This window comes from Aspergillus puulaauensis, chromosome 1 (assembly GCF_016861865.1).
Source record: "Aspergillus puulaauensis MK2 DNA, chromosome 1, nearly complete sequence".
Taxonomy (NCBI): domain Eukaryota; kingdom Fungi; phylum Ascomycota; class Eurotiomycetes; order Eurotiales; family Aspergillaceae; genus Aspergillus; species Aspergillus puulaauensis.
The window spans coordinates 5111382-5138150 of record NC_054857.1 but is presented as its reverse complement, the minus strand read 5'-3'; the positions used below and the strand labels follow the sequence as shown (position 1 = coordinate 5138150).

Here is a 26769-nt window from a genome sequence, read left to right as displayed (position 1 = left end):
GTGGGATATAATAGTTGTCCGCGGGGCAATAGAAAAGACAAAATTATGCCTTCTTTTGTAAAGGATATAACTAAGGGGGCTCGAAAGCGGCAGAGTGGCTGAAAAGGACGGATGATAGAAGCCGAATTTGTCGACTGATTAATTGTATGGTAGATCCGTCCAGCGGCAGGCGGTTCCGTGTATGATTTAATACGGTCCATGTGCTTCGGTTACTAGGCATTACGCATACTTAAGCTGCACCTTACCATGTGATACGCCGTCAATACACCGCGGAAACCCCGAGACAGAGGCGAATCGCGTGACTCAATCGCTTTCGACAGTGTGATGGTTTGAACCATTTTGAGCGGAGTAGTATACGTTTGACGAAACTCGGTGGTACAGATAGAACTAGTCGAGTTTGAATACATACATGTGTATAAAACCCAATTATTTTGCTCGCTTGGGACTGGGAGACGATGAGTTCGCTCCTGCGGAGAAACTGACGTAACGACGAACCTCGGCTTCGGAACAGGCTTATCTCTCAGATCAGTGCTCACGATTCCCCCAGAATCCCCGACGGACTCATCCACGGAGTTCTGGAACCTCTTGCCAACAACCTTATAAGCAGCCGGCCCTCCGCCTCCAACCCCTGTCCCCTAACCTCCTCCACCATCGAATCTCAACACCCTATAATTATCACCCTTTTTCGGACTTCAACCCTACATTTGCGACCTCTAGACTAGCTTAACCATCTCGCCACCCAAGATGGGCTCCAACGGGGGGAAACCAACAAAGCTATCCTTGGTTCCGCTCCCCAAGGGTTCTGTCTTATTACCCGGGGCCACCTTGCGAATTCCAGTCTCGAACCGGCCAGATCTTGCCAACCTCCTCTCCTCGTTGCTCGATCGCACGCATGCGAACAAGCGAGATGCAAACTCCATAACATTCGGTTGCGTACCCCTTTGTTCACCATACTTGACCAAGGATGGCCAACGCGTGATCGATAACGGCGCGGTGAATGAAGATGCGAAAGAAGAATTCGAATCTATCGATGCCGGCCAAGCGAGGAAGGAAGATCTGTATCGTTACGGCACGCTCGGAAAGGTTATTGGTGTTCAACGCCGTGCCTACTCGGAGCCTCATCTACTGGTTCAAGGTGTGCAACGTCTCACGGTAAAACGTGTGCTGAAGGAACGCCCGTTCTTCGAGGCGGAATGTATTTTCCACGACGAGAAAGGTAGGCTCTTTAATTCCCCACTTATCCAAGTACCCTTAGTATTGACCCTGAAATCTATAGAGCCAACGCAGAACGATGCAGACATTGTAGAACTGTTCGAGCAACTAAGACATCTCTCGAGAGAACTCCTTACCCTGCTACGGTATACCTCGTTGATCCCGAATTCAGGAGGACCCCGGTTGTCACCCATCATCGCGCGCAAATTTGAGTTGATCATAACCAAGTCTGACTTGGGTCAGGCTGGAAGACTCGCGGATGTTATGGCCGACATTGCCGAGTCTAACCTCGAGGAAAAGCTTCGCGTTCTGGCAGCTCTGGATGTCAAAACCAGACTGGAAAGAGTAGTTGACATCCTGAGCAAGCAGAACCAAAACATTCGTGGCAATGTCAAGTTCACCACGATCTCGACAGATAGCGTTCCTCAAGGGTCTATGGTCGATTTAGGCCAACTCGATCCTCGAATTCGAGAACTACTATCCAAGCGTGGCTTTTCCGGCGGTCCAGGGAACCCCCCACCCGGATTGGGGGGACGGAACAATGACTCAGATGAAAAGGAGTCTAACGAAGTTGATGAGCTGCACCAAAAGCTAAAAGATGCTCAGCTCAGCCCTGAGGCTCAGAAGATTGCTGACAAAGAACTGCGGCGACTTCGGAAGATGATGCCAGTCAACCAGGAATATGGAGTAATCAGAACTTATCTCGAGAATCTTGCAGATATCCCATGGACCAAGGTGACTGAAGATAAGCTTGGCCCAGAGACTTTGAAACTTGCACGAAAGCAGCTGGATGACGACCATTACGGCTTGGACAGGATCAAGAAGAGACTGCTAGAATATCTTGCTGTTTTGAGGCTCAAGCAAACAACAAATCAGGATATTGAACGCCAAATCGCTGCCCTAACAAGCGAGCTGGATAACTCTGGTGGGGATATTGAAAAGGATATTCCATCTTTACCTGAGTCGGATCGCGCTGCTATCGAATCAAAACTACATATCCTAACATCCAGGCGTATGACCGATAAATCTCCGATCCTTCTTCTTGTTGGCCCTCCTGGAACTGGAAAGACCAGCTTAGCGAGGTCGGTCGCCGCTGCTCTTGGTCGAAAGTTCCACCGGATATCTCTTGGTGGTGTTCGCGACGAGGCTGAGATCAGAGGACATAGAAGAACATATGTCGCTGCTATGCCTGGTTTGATCGTCAACGGGCTCAAGAAAGTTGGCGTTGCCAACCCTGTGTTCTTGCTCGATGAAATTGATAAAATCGGCGGCGCTAATTTCCAAGGCGATCCATCTGCAGCGATGCTTGAAGTCCTGGATCCGGAGCAGAACCATACTTTTGTTGATCATTACATCAACATCCCTATTGACTTGAGCAAGGTTCTTTTCCTGGCAACAGCAAATTCTCTTGATACAATCCCTGCTCCTCTCCTTGATCGAATGGAGACCATCCAGCTATCTGGTTACACAACTGTTGAGAAGAGGCACATTGCCAAGAGACACCTCATCCCCAAGCAGATCAGAGCAAATGGTCTTACAGATGGCCAGGTTGTCCTGTCAGACGATGTGATTGACAAGGCTACCATTTCCTACACCCGAGAATCAGGCGTCCGCAACCTCGAGCGAGAACTTGGCTCCATTTGTCGCTATAAAGCGGTTCAGTATGCGGATGCTGCGGACACTGCCAAGGTTGAGACCTACAATCCCCTTGTGACGGTCGATGACTTGGAAGAGATCCTCGGAATTGAGCGATTCGATGAGGAAATTGCCGAGAAACACAGCCGTCCAGGTGTCGTGACCGGTTTAGTCGCATATTCAAGTGGTGGGCAAGGAAGTATTCTATTTATCGAGGTCGCGGACATGCCAGGAAGTGGACGCGTTCAACTCACCGGGAAGCTTGGAGATGTCCTCAAGGAAAGTGTCGAAGTCGCTCTCACTTGGGTCAAGGCTCACTCTTTCGAACTTGGCCTAACTTCCGACCCTAACGAGGACATTATGAAGAGTCGGAGCTTGCATGTGCATTGCCCTTCGGGAGCCATTCCCAAGGATGGGCCCTCTGCTGGGCTTGCACACACCATCGGATTAATCTCACTATTCTCAGGCAAGGCTGTGCCTCCCAAGCTCGCAATGACCGGCGAAGTCTCTCTTCGTGGACGTGTGATGCCCGTTGGTGGTATCAAGGAAAAACTTATCGGCGCGCTGCGAGCGGGTGTAACCACCGTCCTTCTTCCACACCAGAACCGAAAGGATGTCAAGGATATTCCGGAGGAAGTCAGCAATGGTCTTGAGATCATTTACGTCAAGTATGTCTATTTTCACCCTAGTGTTTGGCTGAACACTTTCCGTTACTAACTTTGAATTCTTAGACACATTTGGGAAGCCATTCGACACGTTTGGCCCGATGCCCACTGGCCTGGCCAGCATCACATGAACTTTGTCGAGAGCCGTCTGTAGTATTGCTTCCAACCTGTTGCACCATCATTTTTATCCTCGTTACTTAGCCGCCCAGCAACGTTTATGTAGCCTTGACGTTTTGATTTGCTTTCTCGCTCTTTTCCATCTGCACAGCTCCACTCTATACATCGCATCTAGTACTTTTGTGATAATGCAGCCTTACAATTATATATATGTTATTATTTTCAGATCCTCATATTGTATCCAGTCGTCTTACGCATATTCAGTTCTGGTGCACTATGAAGCCGTTGATATGTATATTTTTGAAACAACAGATATAATACAAACATGACAAGGCAGTTAATACAGCACCAGAAAGAAAGCAACCCGTTGAACAAATAAATCCCTACAGACCCCATTCCAACCACAGAAAATCTATCATATTCCTACAAGCCTTTCTGAGGGTCTTCATCCACAGTTCATCTTATGAGCTCCCCGAAAAAGGTCCCTTAGCCGATCCGACTGACGGTCTGTCATAACTCAATCCCAAAGCCTGCCACGTAGGTCTCCATGGCTTCTCGCCGCTCAGCAACTTCTTGGCCTCCGCGTCAAACGCCTCACGAGACTCCTTGTCCGGCTGCATCCCCGCGTCTGGTCGTTGAGCCTTCTGGATCTGATCTTGGTATTTTGCGGCCTTGAAGAATTGGTCCTTCTCCCACCTACATCCCCACAAAAAAAAAAGGAAAACGTTAGCTCAGTGCACAATGTCAACGCATTAATCGCTATCCCTCCTCAAATTTCACAAAGACAAATATAAATTGAAAAGGGGGATGAACGTACGCATCCATGCTCTCCGGAGCCTCGGGCCAAACGAACGGCTCCTTCATCTCAACAGTCATCCTCTTCTTCGAGGTCGGTCGTCGTAACTTTCCGTATCCATATTTTCCTTGTGGTCTGAGGCGTGTGACCTTCTGTTGCTCGACATAGCTACGTACACTCAGAACGCCAACTCCGTATAAACGTTGTAGGTAGTCGCGCATATCGAGCTTGTTGAAATTCAAGGGGACGTAGAACGAGGCATATCGGGGCGGGAGGAAGGGCGTTCGGATGAGAGCGACTGTGAAGTTGGGACTATAGATTGTGCAAGATTAGATCGCGACCGGAATATTGAGCAGCAAGGCTTCCGGGGTTGGCGAATGAACATACAGGTATATCTGTTTGCGTTGTGAGAGTGGTGCGTTCGGCGGGAGCCAGCCGGCGGGCTTCGCAAGGAACTTGGACCATTTTCGGACCATTGTGGCGGTTTAGACCCCAAATGAAGAGAGAGGGTCTTGAAGGGGGGGATTGGAGCGTTGTTGGATGTTTGTTGAAATTGGGTGAAGGTTGATGGTTTCTTTGAGATTGCGGAACTTTTGCAGATCAAAACTGCGTGGTTGGCCGCTTCACGGACCGTAGCCAATTTTTATAGATCCTAGAGTATGAAAAGAAGTAGTTGTTTAAAATTCTACATTTATTTTCAAATTCAATCAAGAATGAGATAAAATTCTATATTTTTTGATCATGACAGTCATTAATATTAAATCATGTAAATGTTGTCGCATCAACCATCGCCACCCAGATGCCCAGGAAGTTCACGACACATGCAACTCCTTCATTTTTTGAGAACTCTCATCCAGGCCATCGCGTTGTGAATCCTCGGAGACTATTACGTCCTTTTTGTCTTCTGTGTCGCTTTGATTTCCAGTGTTGTCATTCTCCGACTCTGATCCCTCTGAATCTTCCTCCTCGCTCTCGGCGCCTTCATCGTCTTCCTTATTGTCTCCGTCAGCACCAACTTCCTTCATGTATTTTTCAAGTTCGCGCGCCATTTTTCGTGAGAATCCAGAAGCCTCCACTTCAACATCAAGTCTCTTGGCAGGGTTTTTTAACAACTGTTTCTTCGCCTCAGAGAAGAATGGCCCTGGTACATCGCTCACGAAGTGGAACTTCCGTTGAAAGTATCGCTTGATGCAGTTCACGTCGCGATCGAAATACATTTCAGCATTGGCATGGTCAATGGATACCATCTGCGGAAAATCGATCAATACCGGGATTAGTTTGAGGTTTTCGTCGTCTTCCTCGCTTTGCTCATCGCGCGCCTTCCCCTTCCCTTTTGCTTCCGGATCCTCGACCTCCTTGATTAGAATGTTGAATTCGTTGAAATCTCCGTGAATCAATCCATAACGAGCCAATCGCAGAATCATATCCATTAATTCAGAATATAATAGAGCCGGATCGGGAACCTTCGAGATTTGCCGCAGCGGAAAGGCATCGATTAAACTCATCACGATCGTGTGTCTGTTCTGGGCAATAGGCTCCGGTACTGAAAACCCGTTCTCCCCCAATGCTTTCATGAAGGCGTATTCCTTCATCGCGGCCAAACGCGACATATACATCCATGATCCCGTGCTTCGATTCCGCAGGTAGTCGCGGTTGGTCTTCACTGTTCGGAACGAAATACGGCCAAGTCGATGGATTTTCAGAATTCGCTGTGTCCCCTTATGATTCGCAACAACGATAATGTCCGATTCTTTTCCGACGCCAATCTGGTTGCCGACGGAGTATATGCATTTTTGCTTTTGGTGAGCATTGAGGGCCAAATAATCAAGACCGCCGTATGAGAGTCGATATCCATCGTCTTGAGTAGAAGAGCAAAATGATTAGGAAAAGAGCGACAACTATCCAAGGGCCGTAGATAAACATACATTTAGCGTTCTTCACTTTCGCAATCAGGTTTGTCTTTGCAAGGGTGGAAATTGAGCGGTTCACACCGCTGCCACCTCGCAGGCCGGAAATCTGTGCGATCAATGGAGTCGGTACAATTTCATGGTTTTTGCTTCCTTGTTCGACCTGGAAAAAAAAGCTCCTATCAGTTTTGCGATCTCTAAACATACTGCGTCAAAAGACCCCGGCAATGCGGGGAGATGAGGGGCGAAGAAGGCATACTGCTGCAAGCACACGGAAGTCTTCTGAAGTCAGGTAGCGGATGGCCTTGGGATCGAGCTTCATATCGAATATTTCTGCTTCTAGATCTAGCGAAATAGCTGGACAGGATGTTGAGCTCTTTTGTCGTGAGATCTTGCCGGGGGTAATGATGCGGCAAAATTTAGGATTTCTTATCGCACGTGCCCTATACCCTAACGACGGATCAGGGAATGTTTGAGTTCTTATCTACGTGCAACATAATACTCCGTGCATCGAGGAAGGATAATACTATTGATATTGCACGGGCTACCCCACAAGAGCGCACGTTGGCAGAATAATATTTGTTCAGGAGATCATTTGTCTACTATACTTTCAGACTTTTCTGAATACATTAGACCTAAACTGTATAGGAGCGCTTGGCATTGCGCTGTCTCTCTATCTCACTAAAATACTACGTATTCGAAGAATACCATTTGCTTAGGTGGAGCTTTCTTCTACCCAGTCAGGATTCTAAAACCGGGTTAGCAGGGTCCATGTGCGGTATAAATACAGAAATATGTGGAATTAACATACCTTGCGCAAGATAACCAGGCCTTCCAGGGTGCTGCTGAGAGGGATGTACTGCTCATCCTCTAGCTCCGCTCGCTCACCATGAGAAAGCAGCACTGGTGTGCTCTGTGTCTGCCAGCCGGTAATCGTCTTGGGGCGACCTGCCTGCCCAACAACATCAACAGCCTGACCCACGCGGACACTGACGGGAAGGGGCTGAAGGTCCTCGTCAAGCGTGACAAGGAATCGTGGGTACATGGCAGTGATGAGGAAGTAAAGGAGGTAGTGGTGTTCGGCGAGAATGAATTGCTTTGCATCGATCAATGACACGAGCACGGTAAGCAGACCAGCAGCCGATACTCGGCTTAGCACCTGGCGATCGGTGTGGAATGGGTTGAGTGTCATGGTGCCCTTGCCCATGTGCAGTAGACCCTGAGCAATGCGGACCATGAACAGTGTATTCTGATCGCGATGATAATAGCTGGCCAATTGCCTCAGAAGCTGTGCCAGACGCGAGTTCTTTGTACCAGCACCGCAGAGACCCATGGCAAAGATGGCATTGACCGCCACATCATTGTCGTTGTCGTGACTGTATCTGGATAACGTATCGTACACCTTCATCTGGGGGTTGCTAGGGCTAATCAGCCCCATGGCAAGGGGAACGGCTTTTCGGATGTTGCTGGCGCCGTAGTGCATCAAGTGGCCGAACTGTCTGAGGATCATGTCTTGTCCAACATCTTCTCCCATGGCAATCAGTGACAATCCCAACACGGCATAAGATTGGACAAGCTCATCGCCCTTCTTTTCGTCACTTTCCTCGATGACGTCGTTGCAAATGTGAAGAAGCTCCTGCAGCTTTAGGACAGTGCCGGTACCCGCCCAAGCACATACGGAAGCGAGGACAGAGGTGGGTTTGGCCATGGGGTGATCGACCGCTTTGAGAATATCGAGGATCACGTCAACTTCCTCCTGGCGACCGAAGTAAAGGAGCGCTAGACCAAGAGCCATGAAGCGAGTCCACTTATCCTTGAGTTGCTTTTGGCGCTCTTCATCCATGAGGGTGGTGGCGATCGCCTCGCTGACCTGATGATTTGAGGAGCCGACGAAAATAAGACCAAGTGAAACAGCTGCCATGGCAGAGAGTTGCATGTCTAGGGATACATCCTCAACAATAGGCAGCAGAACTTCGAGAAGTTCCTCCTTGTTTGAACCAGCGTATGCTAGACCAAGACCCATGATCGCAGCAACTCTCATGGGAACATTCTTCGCCTCCAAATTGTCGGTGTCGCTCAGAAGCGCCAATGCAGGGTCTGAATCAATGCGCACACCTGAGTTAAGGATACCGATAGACAGTAAGGCACCGGCCTTGATTTGGTCCTCGGTGGCGTAGGTGTACTTATCGATCTTATCCAGACCAATTTCGACATCGCGATGGAGGAGCATACCCATCGAGGCGGTGGTAGACAACATGCCGTCGTCCTTTGTCTTCCAAACCCAAGGACCCTTATCACCCTCAACAAGCATCATCTCATCGTTGCCAAATCCAGCGTTCGCGAATCCGTTGACGAAAGCGCTTGCAAGGTTGTGCCTGGCAGAGTCAACATTTGTGAGGCCTGCTCCTCGGCTGCTTTCCAAATGTGTCTTGTAGATGTCCTCTGGCATTATCGGGTCGAGGATGTTGAGTTCTTTTCCGAGCGACTTGAAGTGTTTGGGAATTGATGTGTTGTTCAAGCAATCCATGAAAGTTTGGTCTTCCTCGTCATCGCCCAGCTGGTCGAGCCAAATTTGTTGCCTGGAAATGAGGAAAGCCATCTGCTTTTTGAGTGACTGGTCCGACGTCGCGTTTAAATCGCTCTTGATGAGATCAACATCATTGAGGCGGATCGCGAGTACGATGGCCTTTGTGAGTTCCTTATAGCGAACATAGATCTCGTGCGCCGTGCGAAGGAATTGTTGATCCTCAGGGTACGTGAGGAGGTTTACCATGCTGACCATATACAAACAAACTCTTGAGTAAGTGTTCTCATCAACAAATCGAGGGATTTCCTCAATAATCTCAAGCTCACTCAACAGGTCAACCGCGTCGGCTTCCGCATTATGGCCCAGGAAGTACGGGACCAAGGAGAGCGCAAGATCGATCAAATCTTGCACATCCTTCTCAGCATTCAACCTGTTTTGATACTCCTGCCCGATTTCCAATGCAAGATGTCTGACGTATTCGTGGCCCCACGAGCCGAGATCTTCGGATTTGGCAAGGAGCCGATATTTGAGCGTTTCGAGTTTCTCTTCGTCACCGTACGTCATCCCAAGAACAGACAGCGTATCCGCCAGAGAGTCCTAGAAAGATATAATTCATCAGCTTCCGAGCCCAAATACGGCATCAAATAAACCAACCTTTGTCGCACCGGCCGACCACTTGTCGTAGAGGTCGGCCAAATCATCGTAGTGTGGTCGCAGGAATTTCAGAGGTTTCGGGACTGCCGTCATAGACGAGGTGGAGGTCTTGATAAAATTCTTGATGGCGTCCAGGGCCGGTGCGTAAAGGGAGGTATCTGGTTCCTGGAGTGCAGCAAATCGTTAGCATCAACAGATTGAATAAGAAGGCGCACCCATCATCATACCTTTAACCGTTCCACAAGCATCTCGAGTTCGCTCTTTAGCTGTTGATCCTCCTCACTAAGTTCCTCTGCAAGAAGAAAAAAGAAAACACATCGTTAGATAACTCTTGGAGACTGGGGACGAGAAGGATTCTTGAAGGTTTCCGTCTGACAACGTAGGAGCTACTTACCTTCCTCGGGGCCATCATCCTTCTGTTTTCCGTTGGCTTGTGTCTTGTCTTCAGGCTTGTCTTTCTTTCCTCCAGGGATGTCCTTGACATCATCAACCTTGCCCTTGCCCTTGTCGGCCGGAGCTGACCGCTCGCCTTCCTTCGCCATGTTCGATGGCTATCTGGCGTGAATGACCTGTGTTGGGGTGCGGGACGTGTGGATGGCGGAAATGAGGCGAAGAGTGGTGGAATAAAATCACAGAGATATACAGGGAAGCAACTGGGACCCGGGAAACTCAGTGATGGGGTAGAATGTGATTCATAAGCTTGTTGATGGAAACAGAGAGCTCTGCCTCGTCGCCGTTCGGTCGTTGCGCCAGTGGAGCTCTATCGACTTATGTAATCCAGATTTGCCAAGACACAACCGCCGAGTTGACGTCACGTGTAGCGCACATGTCACGTGCTGGAAACGTATAGAAAGGTATGCTTTAGGTGTTTACATGAATCAAATAAAGCGTATAGCTTAAGTGTATCACTATATATAATATATAATATGGTATATAAAGTACGGCGTGGATTTGCCTCAGACGTGGTTAATCTTCGCAGAACAAGTCTTCCGGGCTCCCACCGTTCCTCGAATCATCTGGGCAACCTCCATACCGCACTTTGAATTTTCCCCGATACTCCTCCGTTTCTTGATTAAATAGAGATTCTGACATTTCATCTCCTCGATATGACAGGACGGGTAGGTGAGTGATATCGGGTAACTCCAGTGAGAACGTGTCGAGAAGAGCCATCAAAGTAGAAGCCTTGCTTAGTGGTCTCTCAGGAGCCGAGGACTTCCCAAGAGCTTCGGAAAAAGAAACATCGAGACCGTCCGGAAAGAATTCCTCCGGTGGCTGGGACAGCTCGTTGTGGAAAGTTGCAAGTGAAAACCGGCCTTTATCAGAAAAGGCCGGATAGAGCAGATGATACCCCTTCGCACGAAGGAGTTCGAGTAGGGGTTCCAGAAAGGCAGGATACCTTTTTGAGATAAGCTTTTCTTCCAGAGGGCCTCCAGAATCTGCTTCTCTATCCACAAACCGTTGGCTGAGAAAAGAATGTAATTCAGCCCACTTGTCACCAAAATATAACGCGGCATTACTATTGGGCACCTGCCATAGGAACAATGGCAGTGCGTCTGGAGCGTTGTAATCCAAAAATCGTGTATTGCCAATTTGGGGCTGCTTTAAATGTTCGATATTGGTGAGAGGTGATGATGGAAGTTCTAGCGAGATTCCCATCAATCTGGAAGGTAGCATACTTGACCGGGTCGAATATCTGTACCTTAGCATGGTAAACATTAGGTAATGATAGAATGATGGTGCTAGCTCCATATCTGGTGTTAATACAAGAACATGCGAGAGAGTGAGGTCTTTTGGATAGAAAGCCTCAACCGCGCGTACAGAGGCCTCGTCGGGGCTTATCCGATGTGATCGGATCCGTCGGCGAACAGTAATCTTGCTGGACGTGTTGGGAGGCCATTGCATGCCCTTTAGAAATCGTAGAAGTTCAGGATCAACATGAGAAGGTAGGTCGATTGTTAGGCTAGGGCTGAATCCAAGAAAATCAGCATGTTCTAGAGATCTGATCAATCTTATGATGGACCCAGCGGAGTCAGGAGCCGCATAAATGAGGAATTCGACATGTATATCATTCCAATCTATTTATATTTGTTAGCATGGGGAATATAATAGAAAGAATTGATAGCACAATACTTACTTCGAAGAGCATAGCCGTCAAGAGTAGCCATCCACATGAGTTCTCTTGCCGCACGAGGCAAGGCAATATGTGATATTCCAAGATTTTGAGATTCCCGTATGCCTCGTGTAAAGAACAAGTCTTCTAAGAGATCTCCTTGTGTAATTAGAACTTGGGGTCGAAGATATGCCTTAATGTAGGGTAGTGTAGTAGCTACGGCTTGCTCCATGCGACCATCCGTTGAATACTGAGCATACTCGGGACGAGCATCTGCGGGAAATTTTCATATGTTAGCAGGTTACTCGACAGAACTACAAAAGTACAATTGCGCTCACCATGCCAATTGATTGGGCAATTCACATCATCCAAGCCGTTGACTTGCTGTATTCTCTCAATAGATATATCGTCTCTTCCCATTAATACGAAGTGTATTGTATTCAGCTTCTCGTTCGCCATGCGACATGCAAGGGGCAAAAGATCTGACACGCTTCCCAAGCTCCCAGCTGCAAATACCGTTGCGTTGAAAGGGCTTTTTGCAGAATGACTCCGGAAAGGTTTCAGACTCTTCCCTAGGTTGGAAAATCGCAATCTCCCCTCATAATATAAATTATTATTATATCCGGTATCTTTCCAGTCATCCGGAGGAAGACCAGACTGAGGCGTCGTCGGAGGAAGAGGTGTACCAGGCATGATATGTTGTGATGGCGCGAATCTAGATTTCGACCGATCCCTAGCGGGGCCAATGTCTGTTGGCATATTCTTAAAGAACATAAAGAGAAGATATAATATCACGGGTATGAGAAGTAGACGCCGGCGTCGAGGAAGTTTCCACGACTCTGGCTGCCATCGCTGCTCGGCACGGGTCTGGGGCCTGTGGTCGTCATCTTTCTTCCCAAGCTCTTCATCAGCTGGGAAGAGCCGTTTGGAGGGTAACATGGCTTAGACATATGAAGCGCGGCTCCCAGGGAGCTTGAAGATAGCAGAATTTCATTGACGAAGAAACTTGCAACGAAGCTCAATTACGAAATATGGGTGAATACGAATAGATGGATGATTGCAGTGCAACGTTTCCGGCGGAGGGCTGGATCCTGGGGCTGGGGAATGAAGCTCCACCTCCAGGCCCACTTTGAGCATGGACGCTCCCGCCAGCTAACCTGCTTGAAGGCCCCATCGTCACTTCACTCTCCCAAGACCTAGGCAATGCTCTTACCAAAGAACTTGGTGATAACTTCAGAATTTCCCGCAAGATGCTGCTCCTCTTTGTGGAAGGAAATATAATCTAATGCTGTCAGCACAACATAGTAGTTTATATGTGCCGTTTACGGTCCAATCGCAGTTAATACGAATAATATCCGTTTGAATCACGCCAGACTTCGCAGAGAAATATATCACACCTGAGATACTGCTCGTACTCCGTCCATCCATCACGATGCTCCAAGTTATTATTTGAAGATGGTGTTGTACAAGGTGGATCGGCATATCTTTTCTCCGCCATTTCTTTCCGGGATTATCTCCGAAACGGATCCATATCATCGAACATCTACAACACGGAGATCCTTCTCGAGCATCAAAATTTGGGGGGTTGTCTCATTCGTCATGCTTGCTATTTTACAATTAACATAGGCCTTGTTAATTATCTCCAGGAGCGACGGTGATTATCTTTTCAACTATGGAACCTGAAATGGATGTTGACATCCCCGAGTCTCGGGGCACGAAGCGGCCCATTGATGATACCGAGGGCGCTCACAAACCTAAGAAAATCAGAGTGAGTTACTTCCATCCATATTCCTGGACAATCGCGTAACTCATTGCGTAGGCTCTGGATCCGGATGTTGTGAACAAAATTGCGGCCGGAGAAATTATTGTGGCTCCCATGCACGCGCTGAAGGAGTTAATAGAGAATGCGGTTGATGCAGGATCAACTTCAATCGAGATTCTTGTGAAAGAAGGGGGTCTTAAACTTCTCCAGATTACTGATAATGGCCACGGAATTGAAGTATGACAGGCTCGTGTAAACCATAATATGCTCGCTAATTTGACTTCACAGCAAGACGACCTCCCCATTCTCTGCGAGAGATTCACAACCTCCAAACTTAAAGAGTTTGAGGACCTTACCTCAATAGCCACATACGGATTTCGTGGCGAGGCGCTAGCTAGTATTAGCCATATTGCCCATCTAACTGTAACCACAAAGACGGCCGAATCAAGCTGTGCGTGGAGAGCTCATTATGGAGATGGAAAGCTAGTCCCCCCCAAACCTGGACAAAGTGCTGCTCCAAAAGCCACCGCGGGCCGTGGAGGAACACAGATAACAGTGAGTAAAATTGACACGCTTTCGAGGCTAGTCACATATCTAATTCGAATAGGTCGAAGACCTGTTTTATAATGTGCCAACTAGACGCAGAGCATTCCGCTCGGCCAGTGAAGAGTATGCGAAGGTCCTTGACGTAGTTGGCCGTTATGCAGTACACTGCTCTGGTGTTGCTTTTTCATGCCGCAAACATGGTGATGCGGGCGTCAGCATTTCAACGGCAGTTGCTCTGAATACCACCGACAGAATCCGTCAAATTCACGGAAGTGCAGTGGCTAATGAACTGCTCGAGTTCAGCGTCAAGGATGAGAAGTTGGGTTTCTCCTCATCTGGATTGGTCACGAATGCAAACTACCACGTTAAACGAACTACTATTCTTCTCTTCATTAACCATCGCACAGTCGAGTCTACTCCCATTAAGCGAGCCGTGGAGCAGACATATGCCAGTTTCTTACCAAAAGGTGGGCATCCTTTCGTCTACATTGACCTCGAGATTGAACCACACCGGCTGGATGTAAACGTCCACCCTACAAAGCGGGAAGTAAACTTCCTCAACGAAGATGAAATTATCGAGAGTATTTGCGCGGAGATCAGATCGAAGCTAGCACAAGTCGACTCTAGTCGAACGTTTTTAACCCAAACACTCCTCCCTTCCGTACAGACTCTTGGACCCTCAGCGCAAGAGCCAGAGACCGGACCGAAAACACCAGCAGCCACTAAAAAACCGTACGAGAACAACCTAGTACGTACCGACTCCCGTGTACGCAAAATAACCTCCATGTTATCACCCGCAATGAACCAAACTACCACGGTAGAGGGCACCGAAGCCGAACCCACCACCCAGACCATTCTCGACGAAGGCTTCCACTACGACACAACCGATCGTGAGCCCCTGAAAATCGCTCTGACATCCGTGAAGCACCTTCGGTCCATCGTCCGCAATACAATGCACAACTCACTAACCGAAACCATCGCATCCCACACCTACGTCGGCCTCGTTGACGAACAACGCCGCATCGCAGCCGTCCAGTCAGGCTTGAAACTCTACCTCATAGACTACGGCATGTTCTGCAACGAATTCTTCTACCAAGTCGGCTTAACGGACTTCGGAAACTTCGGCACAATCAAACTAGACCCAGCCCCCAGAATCGTAGATGTCCTCCGCATAGCGGCAGATGCTGAATGCGAAGCCGCCACCAGCAATAATACCCAGCAAGCGGAGGAAGAACGCTCGATTTTGTCCAACGCCCCCGAGATCGTCGCGAAAACACTGGTCGATAGACGGGAAATGCTCAGCGAATACTTCTCCATTCACATCTCAGATGACGGCCATCTCCTCACTATCCCCCTCTTGCTAAAGGGTTACATGCCCTGTCTGGGAAAACTGCCGCGGTTTCTCCTCCGTCTTGGTCCATATGTCGATTGGACGAGCGAGGAGGGCTGCTTTCAGACGTTCTTATGGGAACTCGCGTCGTTTTATACGCCGGAGCAGCTACCTAGGCCACCTAAGGAAGAGCCGCAGCAGGGCAATTCGGAAGGAGACCCTGAAGATACAGAGGATGAGCTTGTCCAAAACCGTCGGGCGCAAATGGTGCGCATGCTGGAACATGTTGTTTTCCCATCTTTAAGGGCGCGGCTGGTTGCTACTACTAGGTTGCTGAAGGGCGTCGTGGAGGTTGCGGATTTGAAGGGATTATATCGGGTCTTTGAACGATGCTAAAGGGGTAAATTTGCATGAGTAGATACGTATTATGAGTTACTGATGTGAGACGGTTGCTAAAACGTGTCAGGCATTAGATTTAATGGGAATATTGAAGATATCAAGTCGGTTATTAGGCCCCGAGAAAACTAACGCCAAGGAGGATATCCCAGAATAGATCCACAAACAATGAAATGGTCAAACGCTGTGGGTAAATACATATAGCCATGGTGACAACACCGAGAGTGGAGGAAATGCAATCCATAGTAAAGAGCGCAGTGGTATCAAGTCGATAAACAATCAGCATAATAACTAGTCTGTGACTGAGTATCCCAGCCTATCATTTGGTTCGAGTACTCTGTGGGGAGGTGTTAATTAGCTAATTGAATTCGACACGCTGATGGAGAAAGGACGCCGGTATATTGACTTACGAGTACTGTTTCGTTAATGTCCCCTCACCACCCTTGGAAAGGTCGATGCTGAAAACGTAAAAGTTGCCGTCACTCGTGACTACCATTACCTGGGGTGTGTTGCTGCTCATTGCGACGACACTCCGTAATGGGCCCGCATTTGGGTTTTGCGCGGCGCCCTGGTTAGGTTTCGGAATTTTGAACCAGGCGAAGTCGCGAGCTGGCTCCCACATCTCGCTTACGCCTTTTGGCAAGTACCCTCCAACCTTGGCAGCGAACACACCACCGACATTCTGTGAAGTGCGACGGAGCATGCCCATCAGTGTTCCATTATGCTTTCTGCCTGATAGGTCCGAGGATCCGTGCTCCTCGTTCGCATTGTCCTCGTCTGGAGACTGGCTAAGGGAGCTGAAGCTTCGTCGACGTCCAGTAGGCGGAGAATATGTAAGCGAACCTTCTTGGGGCGGCTGCTGGGACGGGGGTGAAAGCTTGAAAAGGTGGATCGTTTCAGTAGATGATGAAACGCAAAGGAGAGTCGATGTGGTGTTGAAGGACATGCTGAAGATTCTTGACGGTATCGAGCCACGTCGGAATTGATATAGTTTGTGGCCGTCCGGTACGGAAAATACTCGGATGATGGTTCCTTTGTCTGACGCAGTGGCGATAAGCGTACCATCGCCATTTAGTGTAATGCATGCCAGCGGTGATCGATGCGCCTCAATCACGTTGATGGCCTCTAACTTCAGGGTGTCGAATATTAAGACTTCACCACTTGTTGGGGACACATGTGTACTCCCAGGCGGAGCGTGAGCTGGAGGGTTCAAAGAAGGAGCGGCTTTTTGGGGAAGAGGATATGCAAGATAACAATTATCGGACGACGGCGACAACGCGCATAGTGCTGTAAACGGTCAGACTGGAGTTACGCTTGGCCGCGCGCAGAAAAGGCTTACCATTCGGGTTCGGCGATGTCTCGATAGTGTATAATAACTTCATGGTTTGAATGTCGTACAGGTATATTTGGTCCTCCAGGACAATAACTAGTCGTTTTCGATTCAGCTTAACGGCCAAGACGGTGGTTGGGAATGTTAATTCGCATATCGTAGATTGTCGCTATAACTCGGAGACAAGTTAATCATGTGTCAAGCCCATAGTGAACCGAATGAACGATATTGCTCGTGGACCCCAAGGAATGGAGTAGAGAGCTACAATACGCCATTCGAACCGAGGTAAGGAGTCTACGAACCTTGGTATTCGTGATCTGAAGACGACGGGGTGAGAGAATCAAGGCCACTAAAGAGGTCGAAAACAGCATCTCGATGATGGCGATGTTCCCCTCTTTTGTCTCGTAGCTTTTGGCGAAGGGGTCTGTCGTAAATATACGGAAGCCCTTGGAAGTGGCTATTCCGTGTCAAGAAATGTCTCAGGAGCACGAGCAAGAAGCATGTCTTACCTACAGCCAGGTAGCTATAGTCCTGGTTAAACGTCACGAAGTTCATCGTCATCTTGGCGGTGACTCGACGCGGCTCACGTCACAGCTCAGCGTTGTTCTAATAGCGGTCTACAGAAACCTCCTTGTCGGCAAGTCGCAAGATTATGGGACGGAAGAATAGGCAGAGAAAAGGAAAATGACATAGAGGCGGGCTTCGGTTCCAGAGCTTAGAGTGGAGGGGTTCGGCTGCGCCCATCACAGGGTCCGATGTGCCAGGAACAGTCAGCTGTCGTCACGCATGAGTTACTACCTGTCGCGCTCTGACTCGCTGTTTTGTCGCGTCGCGCGTCTTGGTTCTGTATGTTATGCAGGTTCGCGATCGGAGGCCGACCATGTATGGAGGAGGAGAGAAAGCCAGCTGCTGCTGCTCGAGCGGCTGCGGAGGATCTCAAGATCGCCGCCTTTTTTTAACCGCAACCTGGCGCTTGTCGCGTCAGCCGATTTCGGACGCTTGGACCACATTCAATAGATCGATTCCATCCCGCTTTTTTTTTTCTTTGCAGAGAACTTATCCAGCTTCAACCCCACCACCCGAGAACAGGCGGTTGTGAGTCGCCATGGCCCCTTCAAAACAGCCTGCCAAAAGGGTAGCCCCTTCGAAGGCAGAGAAGTCAGCAGATTTGGTCATGGGAGTAAGTGCTTCATTCTGAATTGATTGACCCACCGTTCGTGCAGCCTAACGTTTATTTTACGCTCAGACAAACAACAGCAGTATAGTTTCAAAAAGAAGCGTCGAAATGTTGTACTACCGCGAACCCCATTTTTTTCGGTCCTTCGTCAAAAGGCCCCAGAGACGCGCGCCTTTGATAAACCGTGGATATTGGCTTCGGATGCATGCCATGGAGGAATCCGTACGGCGCTTCATGAGGGAACCATCAGATAAGCCCAAGTTTGTCCTTAACTTAGGATGTGGATTGTGAGTCGTAGATGAGAACACCCACCGAAGAACAACAGCAGGATGAGAGCTGTATACTAAGACAAGACTCGTAGTGACCCCCTCCCATTTATCCTCCTCAGTACGGACCGCTCTTTATGTAGCCAAACAACATTCGTCGATATTGACTATGAGAAACTCATGCTCAATAAAAAGGAAGCGATCCAGAAAGCAGACGCTATCAAGGACCAGCTAAAGAATGTAGAGTTCAACTCAGATGAGAGCGCCGTGCAAATCCGCAGCAGGCAATACGTTGCTGTCGGGTGCGATTTAAAGAACCTGGATAAGCTGGACCACGTCCTCAAGACAGAGATCCTGCCGGCTGACTGCGCCGTCCTTTTTCTCGCTGAGGTGTCTCTTACCTATATGGACGTCAAATCCGCGAACGCAGTTGTCAACTGGGCTTCAAAACTGAGTAATGGTTCGAAAGGCCTCGCCCTGCATAACCTAGATTGTTAAACAGCCGAGGCTAACCACACCACGTTATAGATGCCCAATTCTGCATTTTGGAGCAGTTCTTCCCAGACGGCCCTGATCACCCGTTCGCGTCGACCATGATGAAACATTTCGGTAAACTCGGGGCACCTCTGTACTCCATCCACGAATATCCCTCCTTGGCCGACCAGGAGCGGCGCTTCACGGAAGCCGGGTGGATGCATGCGCATGCACGCAGCCTTTGGGACTTGTGGTCAGACGACGAGTTTGTGAGCAGCTCGCTCAGGGCCTCATTGGATTCCGTTGAGGTATTCGATGAATGGGAGGAATTTGCACTTTTTGCGTCGCACTATTTCCTTTTGCACGCTTCCACGAGACGGGGACCCGAATCTAGCGCTGTATCTCGCAACGACTGGGTGGGCAACAAGTCAGACGAATTCAAGATCATCCCGAACTGCAGTTTGACCACTAGTCAACGAAGGTTTGGCGCCTTGGTTTTCGGAGACGAGGGCGTCCTTGGTCATCATTCTGGTTTGGGATCGCAAACGCGACTCACGGACACTGATTTATACTCGACGTCCAAAGAGAGCACTGGAACCCCAATCCCATTTCCCCCTGCTCGCGATGTAACGGCGCGCATGTGCCATACCATAACCAGCTTCAGTGACAGCGGTGATTGCTTGCTTGTTGGGGGTCGAACCTCACCAGCTGCAGCTCTCCAGGATACTTGGGTGCGCAAGAATGGCGCGTGGCATGCAGAACCCAACCTTCCAGTCGGTCGGTTCCGACACTGTGCAACAAGAATTACAGTCGACGGCGGTTGTGTCCTCATATACGGTGGGAAGACCAGCGATGGCGCAACTTTAGATACCTGGCTCCTCTGGAGTGATAATGGGAAAGGATGGCAAACAGTCGAAATCAATAGCCCCATGACTGTGCCCAAACCCCGCTTCGGTGCATGCCTGGGCAATATAAATGGTACATCAGGAGTACTTTTTGGTGGCATTGGAGCGGATGGCACCATACTAGAGGATTTCTGGACCTGGAAATTACACAAGCGGCCCGACGGATCTATTTTCTTGGAGCTAGTTGATCAAACTGAAAGCATGCGAAAGTTTTCTCCAGAGTACGAGGTTCTCCCACGATTTGGCGCTACAGTGACCCCTGCCTCGTGGGGTTTGGTGGTGGCCGGTGGCATTATTCCCCGGCACATTGTCCCATCCCACTGCGAGATTTTGCTCCTTGACTCGACGGAACTGCTCAAGTGCATCGAAAGTGGCTCTTCCATAGGCACACCCGTTATATCCACGATGGGGCTAAGCTCTGCTTTTGGCGGACCACGACCCCTACTAGTGGGACACGCATCATGCGAGGTCAGCCCTACCCAGGTCCTTTTCCTAGGTGGCGGCGCTGTATGCTTCTCTTTTGGAACATTTTGGACAGAAGGTACCTGGAGCCTAACTGCAGCTGACTCCTCACTTGAAAACGACTGGTCCGTGGTCCGTGCCGAAAACACGCAGCCGGCGCAAACAACTACCAGTAAACCGGCGAAGAAACGCAGGCTCAAGCCTAAGAGCTATAAATCCACCACCAAAGTGGCTCCTATTCCTAGAGTCAAAGTGGAAACAGCCGATGAGTTCCAGCAGATACTCGACAAGGCCCAACCCGTGATCATTGAGGGCTCAGAAATTGGGCCATGCACTGAACTATGGACTAAGGACTATCTCGTCAACGCTGTTGGCAATGACCGTAAGGTAGGATATCGATGCGCTCATCCCTCCATACCTGGCCCCTTATTCAAGGAGATTGTCATTAACGAATGATAATTTAGGTGGTAGTCCACGAAGCCGAAACGGAAAATATGAGTTTTCAGACGAAGAACTTCGCATACACTACCAAAGAATTTGGAACCTTCATGGATGAGGTGCACGCCGGTGGCCGACAATATCTCCGAAGTATTTCCGTTAAACAACCCGCCAAGCTCCCGGCAAATCTGGCTGAGGACTTCCCCAATCTTAAAGAAGACTTTCGGTTGCCGGAGGTGCTCTCGATTGTCGTTGAGAATGCGCACAGTTCGCCCCTCAGGATATCGGGTCCTGTTACTCTATGGCTCCATTACGATGTAAGTTTTCGAATAGCCAATTATTTCCAGGCAGAACGGCATTGACGCGGGTACTAATGCTGATTCCGTATTTAGGTAATGGCAAACGTCCTTTGCCAAATTCAAGGAGAGAAGCGACTTATCCTTTTCCCACCAACCGATGTGCAACACCTTGATGTTCCAGCTGGAGCATCGAGTTCTAATATAAATATATTCCAGAACCGTGCAGATGGGTCTATAGCTTCAATTCCGCACACTTCACCCCATGAAGCGCATCTTAAGCGTGGTGACATTCTCTTCATCCCGCCACTTTGGCTGCATACTGCTGAGCCCACAGGAGATGTGAGCATAGCAGTGAATGTTTTCTTCCGCAATCTGTCACAAGGTTACGCGAGCGGTCGAGATGTCTACGGGAACCGTGATGTACAGGCCTATGAGAAGGGGAGAAAAGATCTTGAGAAAATAGTGAAGTCCTTTGGTGATATGCCGCCAGATATGGCGCGGTTTTACCTCCTGAGGCTTGCGGATGAAATGCAGGAAATGGCTGAACAATAATTGGTCCATGCGTCAGTTCACACTTCGTACTGTTGGTGGAGCCCCTACTGCCCCTGGTCACAAATCGTGCTCCTTCGGAAAAGCATCCCCGTTGCCACCTACTTATAATTCCTGGACGACTTGCACGAGGGCTGCAGCAGAATTAGTGGTGCTGTCGGGTTTGTCCACCTGGCAGCGCCGCAAAGCGTCTACCGCCTTGGCTCATGCAGGCAGGCAGCTGCAGGACGTTGTGAAACGGGGACAACGCAAACATTGTTTGATGATATGCCAATAAAATGGAAGGGGAGGGAATTTTAGACGCAGCTATGTTCACGGGTGCGGGCGCCAACACAACAGGGTAATATACGTCATCAGTCTTGGAAGGGCGAGCGGGGATGGGATGAAAAGGGCGGATGTTTGGCCCGATTTACCCCGCGGGAATTTAAAAGGGACCACCTTTTTCAAGTAATAGAAAATAAGCATGTATATCAAAGGTGGCGAAGGAGGCGAACCCGTTGCTGCAGGTTTCAGAGTCGACTGAATAAAATATTCGCCCTTGGACTCTCCGCGATTCAAGTTACTCGAGGTCGTTACGCGGAAGGGATCGTGTGTTACCGGGCTAGGGGTACTATTGGATAGATTCATCTCAGACAGTCATCTGAACGATAACCTTCAGAGGGCCCGATACCAGGATTGCGGTCGACAAGATTTGAGGCTAGAGGTTTGAAACCTGGGACTTTTGAAATCCCCACATCTTACATCCCCAAAAGCACCATCAAAACTTAGTTATTAGGGCTGAAAGACTCGCTTGGTTGATGATGCAATGAGTCTCGAAGAACCCCGATGAAAGCTCAAGCGGAGTAGATTGTCGCAATCTCCTCTCAGCGCCCCAGAGGCCACCCAGAACCAAGGGTAGGCGCATGACTGTAGCGCAACCATGGAAACGGCAGATGCGCCAACCACCATCGAGTAGGACCAGTGATCGAAGCCAAAGCAGATGGCTGGAACGTTTATTTGTGGAGAGCCATGCGTCTAGGCATCTTCAAGTAGCAGTGAGGGGGGATGATCGCTCCGGACAACAAGACCCCCTTGTCATTGTGTCCGCCGTATGCTGATAGTTCGGTGGTCCAGAGCCAGAGCCACAATCAGATTGGAGCTCCAGCCAGACCGAGACGCAGGTTCCTCCAGTAGAGCCCATTGGGCGCGACAAGGGTCGTGCTGACGTCCTGGCGTCAAGACTCGCCAGGATTTCTTGTCATGGTGGTGTGGAGTAAAAACAGGAGATATACTGCGAATCCGAAAATCAGACAGGATGAGGTCGAGTCGCCGGCCTATAAAGTGTTAATGTGGCACGTTGACAGCGATGGAAGGATTCGTGGGCCTGGATGGCCGACATTGGTGTGTAGATTGGATGTGGTTGTTCCAGGGCCGGATTTGGCGTGACCAGCGAGTAATACAGCAACGGACGCCGGGAACGAGACATGAGCTGGATAGGCCGGGGAAGCTTTAATTTCTCGAGTTCGTGGCAAGCTCACAAGGAAACGAGATCTTGGAAGAGTTGGATAGAGGCGAGTTACAGTGCGGGAGACTAACGGAGCCACTAACGCCTAGCCTGCTACCCCTCCCCACCCCCGTACTCTCTCGTCTCAGTCTCTTTCTTATTTCTCTCGCCTCGCTCTCACAGCCTGCTTCAGCCCTCGGCTTGCTGCAACGATCGCGCTGATCTGTACATATCTTCTCTTCGTCGTCCCTCCCTTGCCACTGACTTTGCAGTGCTATTTTGCCCTTCCAATTGTGTTCCTTTCCACCCGCCGCCTGTCGCTGGTTTCTCTTATCGCTGATTCACTGTGGGGTTTGGGTCTTCCACTATCTCTGGGTGGGTACAGCTTGGCTCGATCATCCACTTGCTCCTCATCACGACAATCAACTCCCGCATCCCCTCGCTTCTTCCCTATATCACTAAACATCGACTCCTGCCTTGTCCCATACGGTGCTGACGCGCTTGTTTTGGCATAGACTGTTTGACTTTGGAGCTCTATCCGAGAGTAAGTGGTCCACATGCTCGACCGTACGATGTCCCAACCGAATGGTGCGATCCCCACCACTAACAAGAGGACCGTCACGATTAGGCATTTTATTAAAAGTTACCGGACTTCGACCACCAAGCTATGCGGCCTTGATTTCGAATCAAGTCGCTTGTTTACATTCCAGAAATCCATAGAACCGGGCAACCGACATACATATCAGCATACCAGCCTGTCGTACTCAGGCATCATTAAACATGGCAACTGTCGTGGTGCAGCAGCAGCCGCTGCGCCACACCACTCCTCCTCCTGGGTCGGTGTCTCCGGCTTTGAGCCTGAATAGAACTTCTTCCCCGGTTCCAAACAAGCATATACCTGTCTGTCCGACCGGCCCGTCTCCCATCCCTTCGCGAACGAGCTCGCCCGCTCCAAAAGAAGATACCAATCTTCCAGCGTCCTCACCTCTTCACCCTCCCGATGCCTTCCCCAAAATCGCAGAATCGCCACCGTTATACTCGATAGAAATTGAGATACTGGAGGCTGCTGTCAAGCATTGTTCTTCGCAACCGCTTCCAGATCCCAACTTGATGTTTCCTTGGTTGCATGGTCTACACCCTGAAAACCACCTGCAGGTCGGGTTCTTCACTAATCGACGGCGCTCACTCCGGCGCACTCCTAAATGCTGGAGAGGTCTTACAATAGTCAAAGTGGGCGGCGACTTGACCACATCTAGGCTAAAAGGCGCCGTGGCTCCTGATGCGATCCTTGCACCGTCCGGATTTGAGTTCCTCGCTGTTGATCCTCGCGAAGGTTTCTCGGTGCGCAACTTCCACATTCAAACCGCGAAGATAGCCCCTTTATCCGACATTGTTGTCTACGGCCAGGACGGCGTAGCTGCGAAGCAGCTTCTAGATGTTGCAGGCAGAATTACAGCCGCACAGCACCACTGGAGGCTCAGCTATGACCATGACCAAACTTTGCCGTCATATAATACATTCATTGTCTCTTGTTAGTTCCAAAGGTCGTACCAGCTGCGTCACATGCGGCGAACTGAACGAATCTAGGTCCTTTTTCCGACATCGAGCGAAGAGCACCCAGCTTGATAGCTGTTAATTCTAGCGGACACCTGACAGACCAAGTCGTGGATCTCTGTGAGTCTTACTATGCGTCCTAACTACTCGGTCTAACAAACGTACCAGTCCAGTTAGAGCGTTTGGAGATGTGTACCATGTCTCGTGCAACCGAGTTCTCGAAGAACGTCTGGCAAGGCCCTACTCCAGATTATCTCCTGCAAGCTGGCACCTCTGGGGCCCCCTCAGCCGAATCCTTCGATTTGATGATTGATGCAAACGACCTTGCCGGAATTCCCGGCCCTCGTCATTTGGCGAACCTAGCTAAGCGCCTTGCGGCAGAGCCTCAGCGACTGGAATTTCCATCGTCTGGCTCCTTGCTACTCCCGTCTGGAGAGAGTAGGGATGTCGACGATTTGATCAACACACTTCGGTGGATATTCTATCTCGCAAATCCAGAGATCCCAGAAACGGATGCCGAGGGGGACATCCCTATGGATGAATCTCCCAAAAAGTCACGAAAGATCCTAATTCACTGCCCTGATGGGTATACCGAGAGCTCTCTACTAGTCATCGCGTACACAATGTTTGCTGAAGGTATTCCTGCAAGTGAAGCTTGGCTTAGACTTCACAGGGAGAAGAAGCGAAACTTTTTCGCCTACCCATCTGATGTCGCGTTTTTGAGGAATGTGCAAGAAAAGATTCTTCAAGAGAGCCCTGCGAATCCGGCAAAATACCGACTAACGGATCCTCGGTGGTTCAACTTTTGCGACGGTTCTCTCCCAAGTCGAATTCTACCATATATGTACCTCGGAAACTTGTCTCACGCAAACAACCCGGAAATGCTCTGGGAACTTGGGATTCGACGTGTTCTTAGCATTGGTGAAGCCGTTTCGTGGACTGACTCTGATTTCGCGAGGATGGGCGCTGAAAATGTGATGCATATCACCAAGGTGCAGGACAACGGTATCGATCCTTTAACCCAAGAGTTCGACCGTTGCCTCGAGTTTATTCGTAAGTTTCTTTTATGTCCAGATGGGCCTTGGGTTTTGAAAGTTAATGAACTACACAGGCAAGGGAAAATCGGATGGTGCGGCTACTCTAGTTCACTGCCGAGTGGGCGTCTCGCGTTCAGCTACGATATGCATCGCCGAAGTCATGGCATCCCTGAACCTATCTTTCCCACGGGCATAGTAAGTGCTACTCTACCTTTGTATCGAGATGCCACTGATGTGTTTCTAGTTGCTACGTCCGAGCGAGAAGACTCAATGTCATCATCCAACCCCATCTACGATTTGTGTAAGCAAGAATACCAAGTTAAAAATACACTTATCAAAGCTAACAAGACCCACAGATATGAGCTCCTAAAGTGGGAAGAACTCCAACAAAAGAAGAACAAGCAACCTCTGAAGAGAGAACTCGAGTGGGCAACTGTGGCCCGCGAAATCGCCCTCATGAACAAACCATACTCGAGATAAGTAGATGTGGGAATTGGCAACATCGACCTGCCATCTTTGGGTCTCGCTACCACGAGAGCAAACTATCCGCAGGCAGAAATGAATGAATGACGACACTCGATACATCGATAATGTGAGGAATGACCGGACGAAGTGACGAAACGAACCATCCTCTGTCTTCTGACACGATTCGATCTGATTTGATTTTGGCGTTAGATGGATTTGATTTACACGGATATTCCTTGCTTTTTTTTCACGCATGTAGTTATGGCAGGACACAATTACCCCACTTCGTTTTTGCTTGAAATTGTTCCCATTTTACGGCGATGTTGCCTTATCGACTTAGGGCATTTCGTTCTTGTTTTCTCCCTAAGGTTTCTCTATCCTACCTAGAGAAAGTTAATTTGGCTTCAACGGGGTCCATTGTGGCTGCTTCCTGGAGACATTCCATCTCAACCGTTTTCTTCTCCATAACCGTGCCTTACTGTATTTCCAAGGGTAAATTCTATCTGATTCACCTCCTTTCACTGGTTGACCTTGGTTTCGTTCTATGAAGTGACGTATTGGGATTTCCTGAATAGGCGTGTCAGGTAATCACAACCTAAAATCGTTGACTTCCTCGGCAGGAACGACCTCAAGCGGGAGCCAAAAAAGGAAGTCACAATGGAGCGGGCGAGCA

The 26769-nt window shown here is 49.4% G+C and overlaps 9 protein-coding genes across 9 annotated transcripts; 4 read left to right on the top strand and 5 right to left on the bottom strand.

Moving 5' to 3' along the window:
* Window positions 1-744: 744 nt before the first annotated feature.
* Window positions 745-3666, top strand: APUU_12033A (putative LON domain serine protease; the record flags this gene model as incomplete). The annotated part of the gene is made up of 3 exons (XM_041698190.1): window positions 745-1216; window positions 1277-3515; window positions 3579-3666. The coding sequence occupies 3 exons, from the start codon at window positions 745-747 to the stop codon at window positions 3664-3666; spliced, it is 2799 nt and encodes a 932-aa protein (XP_041551399.1).
* Window positions 3667-4090: 424 nt separating this feature from the next.
* Window positions 4091-4901, bottom strand: APUU_12032S (mitochondrial 54S ribosomal protein uL23m; the record flags this gene model as incomplete). Its single annotated transcript, XM_041698189.1, has 3 exons — window positions 4091-4325; window positions 4447-4737; window positions 4813-4901. The coding sequence occupies 3 exons, from the start codon at window positions 4899-4901 to the stop codon at window positions 4091-4093; spliced, it is 615 nt and encodes a 204-aa protein (XP_041551398.1).
* Window positions 4902-5237: 336 nt separating this feature from the next.
* On the bottom strand, window positions 5238-6654 carry APUU_12031S (protein kinase RIO2; the record flags this gene model as incomplete). The annotated part of the gene is made up of 3 exons (XM_041698188.1): window positions 5238-6283; window positions 6351-6495; window positions 6592-6654. 3 exons carry the CDS (start codon window positions 6652-6654, stop codon window positions 5238-5240), a joined length of 1254 nt encoding a protein of 417 aa, XP_041551397.1.
* Window positions 6655-7047: 393 nt separating this feature from the next.
* Window positions 7048-10055, bottom strand: RPN1 (proteasome regulatory particle base subunit RPN1; the record flags this gene model as incomplete). The annotated part of the gene is made up of 5 exons (XM_041698187.1): window positions 7048-7080; window positions 7144-9456; window positions 9514-9678; window positions 9741-9805; window positions 9908-10055. 5 exons carry the CDS (start codon window positions 10053-10055, stop codon window positions 7048-7050), a joined length of 2724 nt encoding a protein of 907 aa, XP_041551396.1.
* Window positions 10056-10479: 424 nt separating this feature from the next.
* Window positions 10480-12562, bottom strand: APUU_12029S (uncharacterized protein; the record flags this gene model as incomplete). The annotated part of the gene is made up of 3 exons (XM_041698185.1): window positions 10480-11588; window positions 11648-11896; window positions 11962-12562. 3 exons carry the CDS (start codon window positions 12560-12562, stop codon window positions 10480-10482), a joined length of 1959 nt encoding a protein of 652 aa, XP_041551395.1.
* A 733-nt stretch (window positions 12563-13295) lies between these two features.
* Window positions 13296-15657, top strand: MLH1 (mismatch repair ATPase MLH1; the record flags this gene model as incomplete). Its single annotated transcript, XM_041698184.1, has 4 exons — window positions 13296-13391; window positions 13443-13622; window positions 13674-13940; window positions 13993-15657. The coding sequence occupies 4 exons, from the start codon at window positions 13296-13298 to the stop codon at window positions 15655-15657; spliced, it is 2208 nt and encodes a 735-aa protein (XP_041551394.1).
* Window positions 15658-15948: 291 nt separating this feature from the next.
* Window positions 15949-17548, bottom strand: ATG18 (phosphoinositide binding protein ATG18; the record flags this gene model as incomplete). The annotated part of the gene is made up of 5 exons (XM_041698183.1): window positions 15949-15994; window positions 16068-16944; window positions 16997-17156; window positions 17290-17444; window positions 17497-17548. 5 exons carry the CDS (start codon window positions 17546-17548, stop codon window positions 15949-15951), a joined length of 1290 nt encoding a protein of 429 aa, XP_041551393.1.
* Window positions 17549-18092: 544 nt separating this feature from the next.
* Window positions 18093-21560, top strand: PPM2 (tRNA methyltransferase PPM2; the record flags this gene model as incomplete). Its single annotated transcript, XM_041698182.1, has 6 exons — window positions 18093-18167; window positions 18234-18451; window positions 18526-18890; window positions 18959-20658; window positions 20736-21026; window positions 21102-21560. 6 exons carry the CDS (start codon window positions 18093-18095, stop codon window positions 21558-21560), a joined length of 3108 nt encoding a protein of 1035 aa, XP_041551392.1.
* Window positions 21561-23820: 2260 nt separating this feature from the next.
* pps1 (tyrosine/serine/threonine protein phosphatase PPS1) lies at window positions 23821-26111 on the top strand (the record flags this gene model as incomplete). The annotated part of the gene is made up of 6 exons (XM_041698181.1): window positions 23821-24571; window positions 24628-24714; window positions 24763-25647; window positions 25706-25826; window positions 25876-25932; window positions 25988-26111. The coding sequence occupies 6 exons, from the start codon at window positions 23821-23823 to the stop codon at window positions 26109-26111; spliced, it is 2025 nt and encodes a 674-aa protein (XP_041551391.1).
* Window positions 26112-26769: the final 658 nt, after the last annotated feature.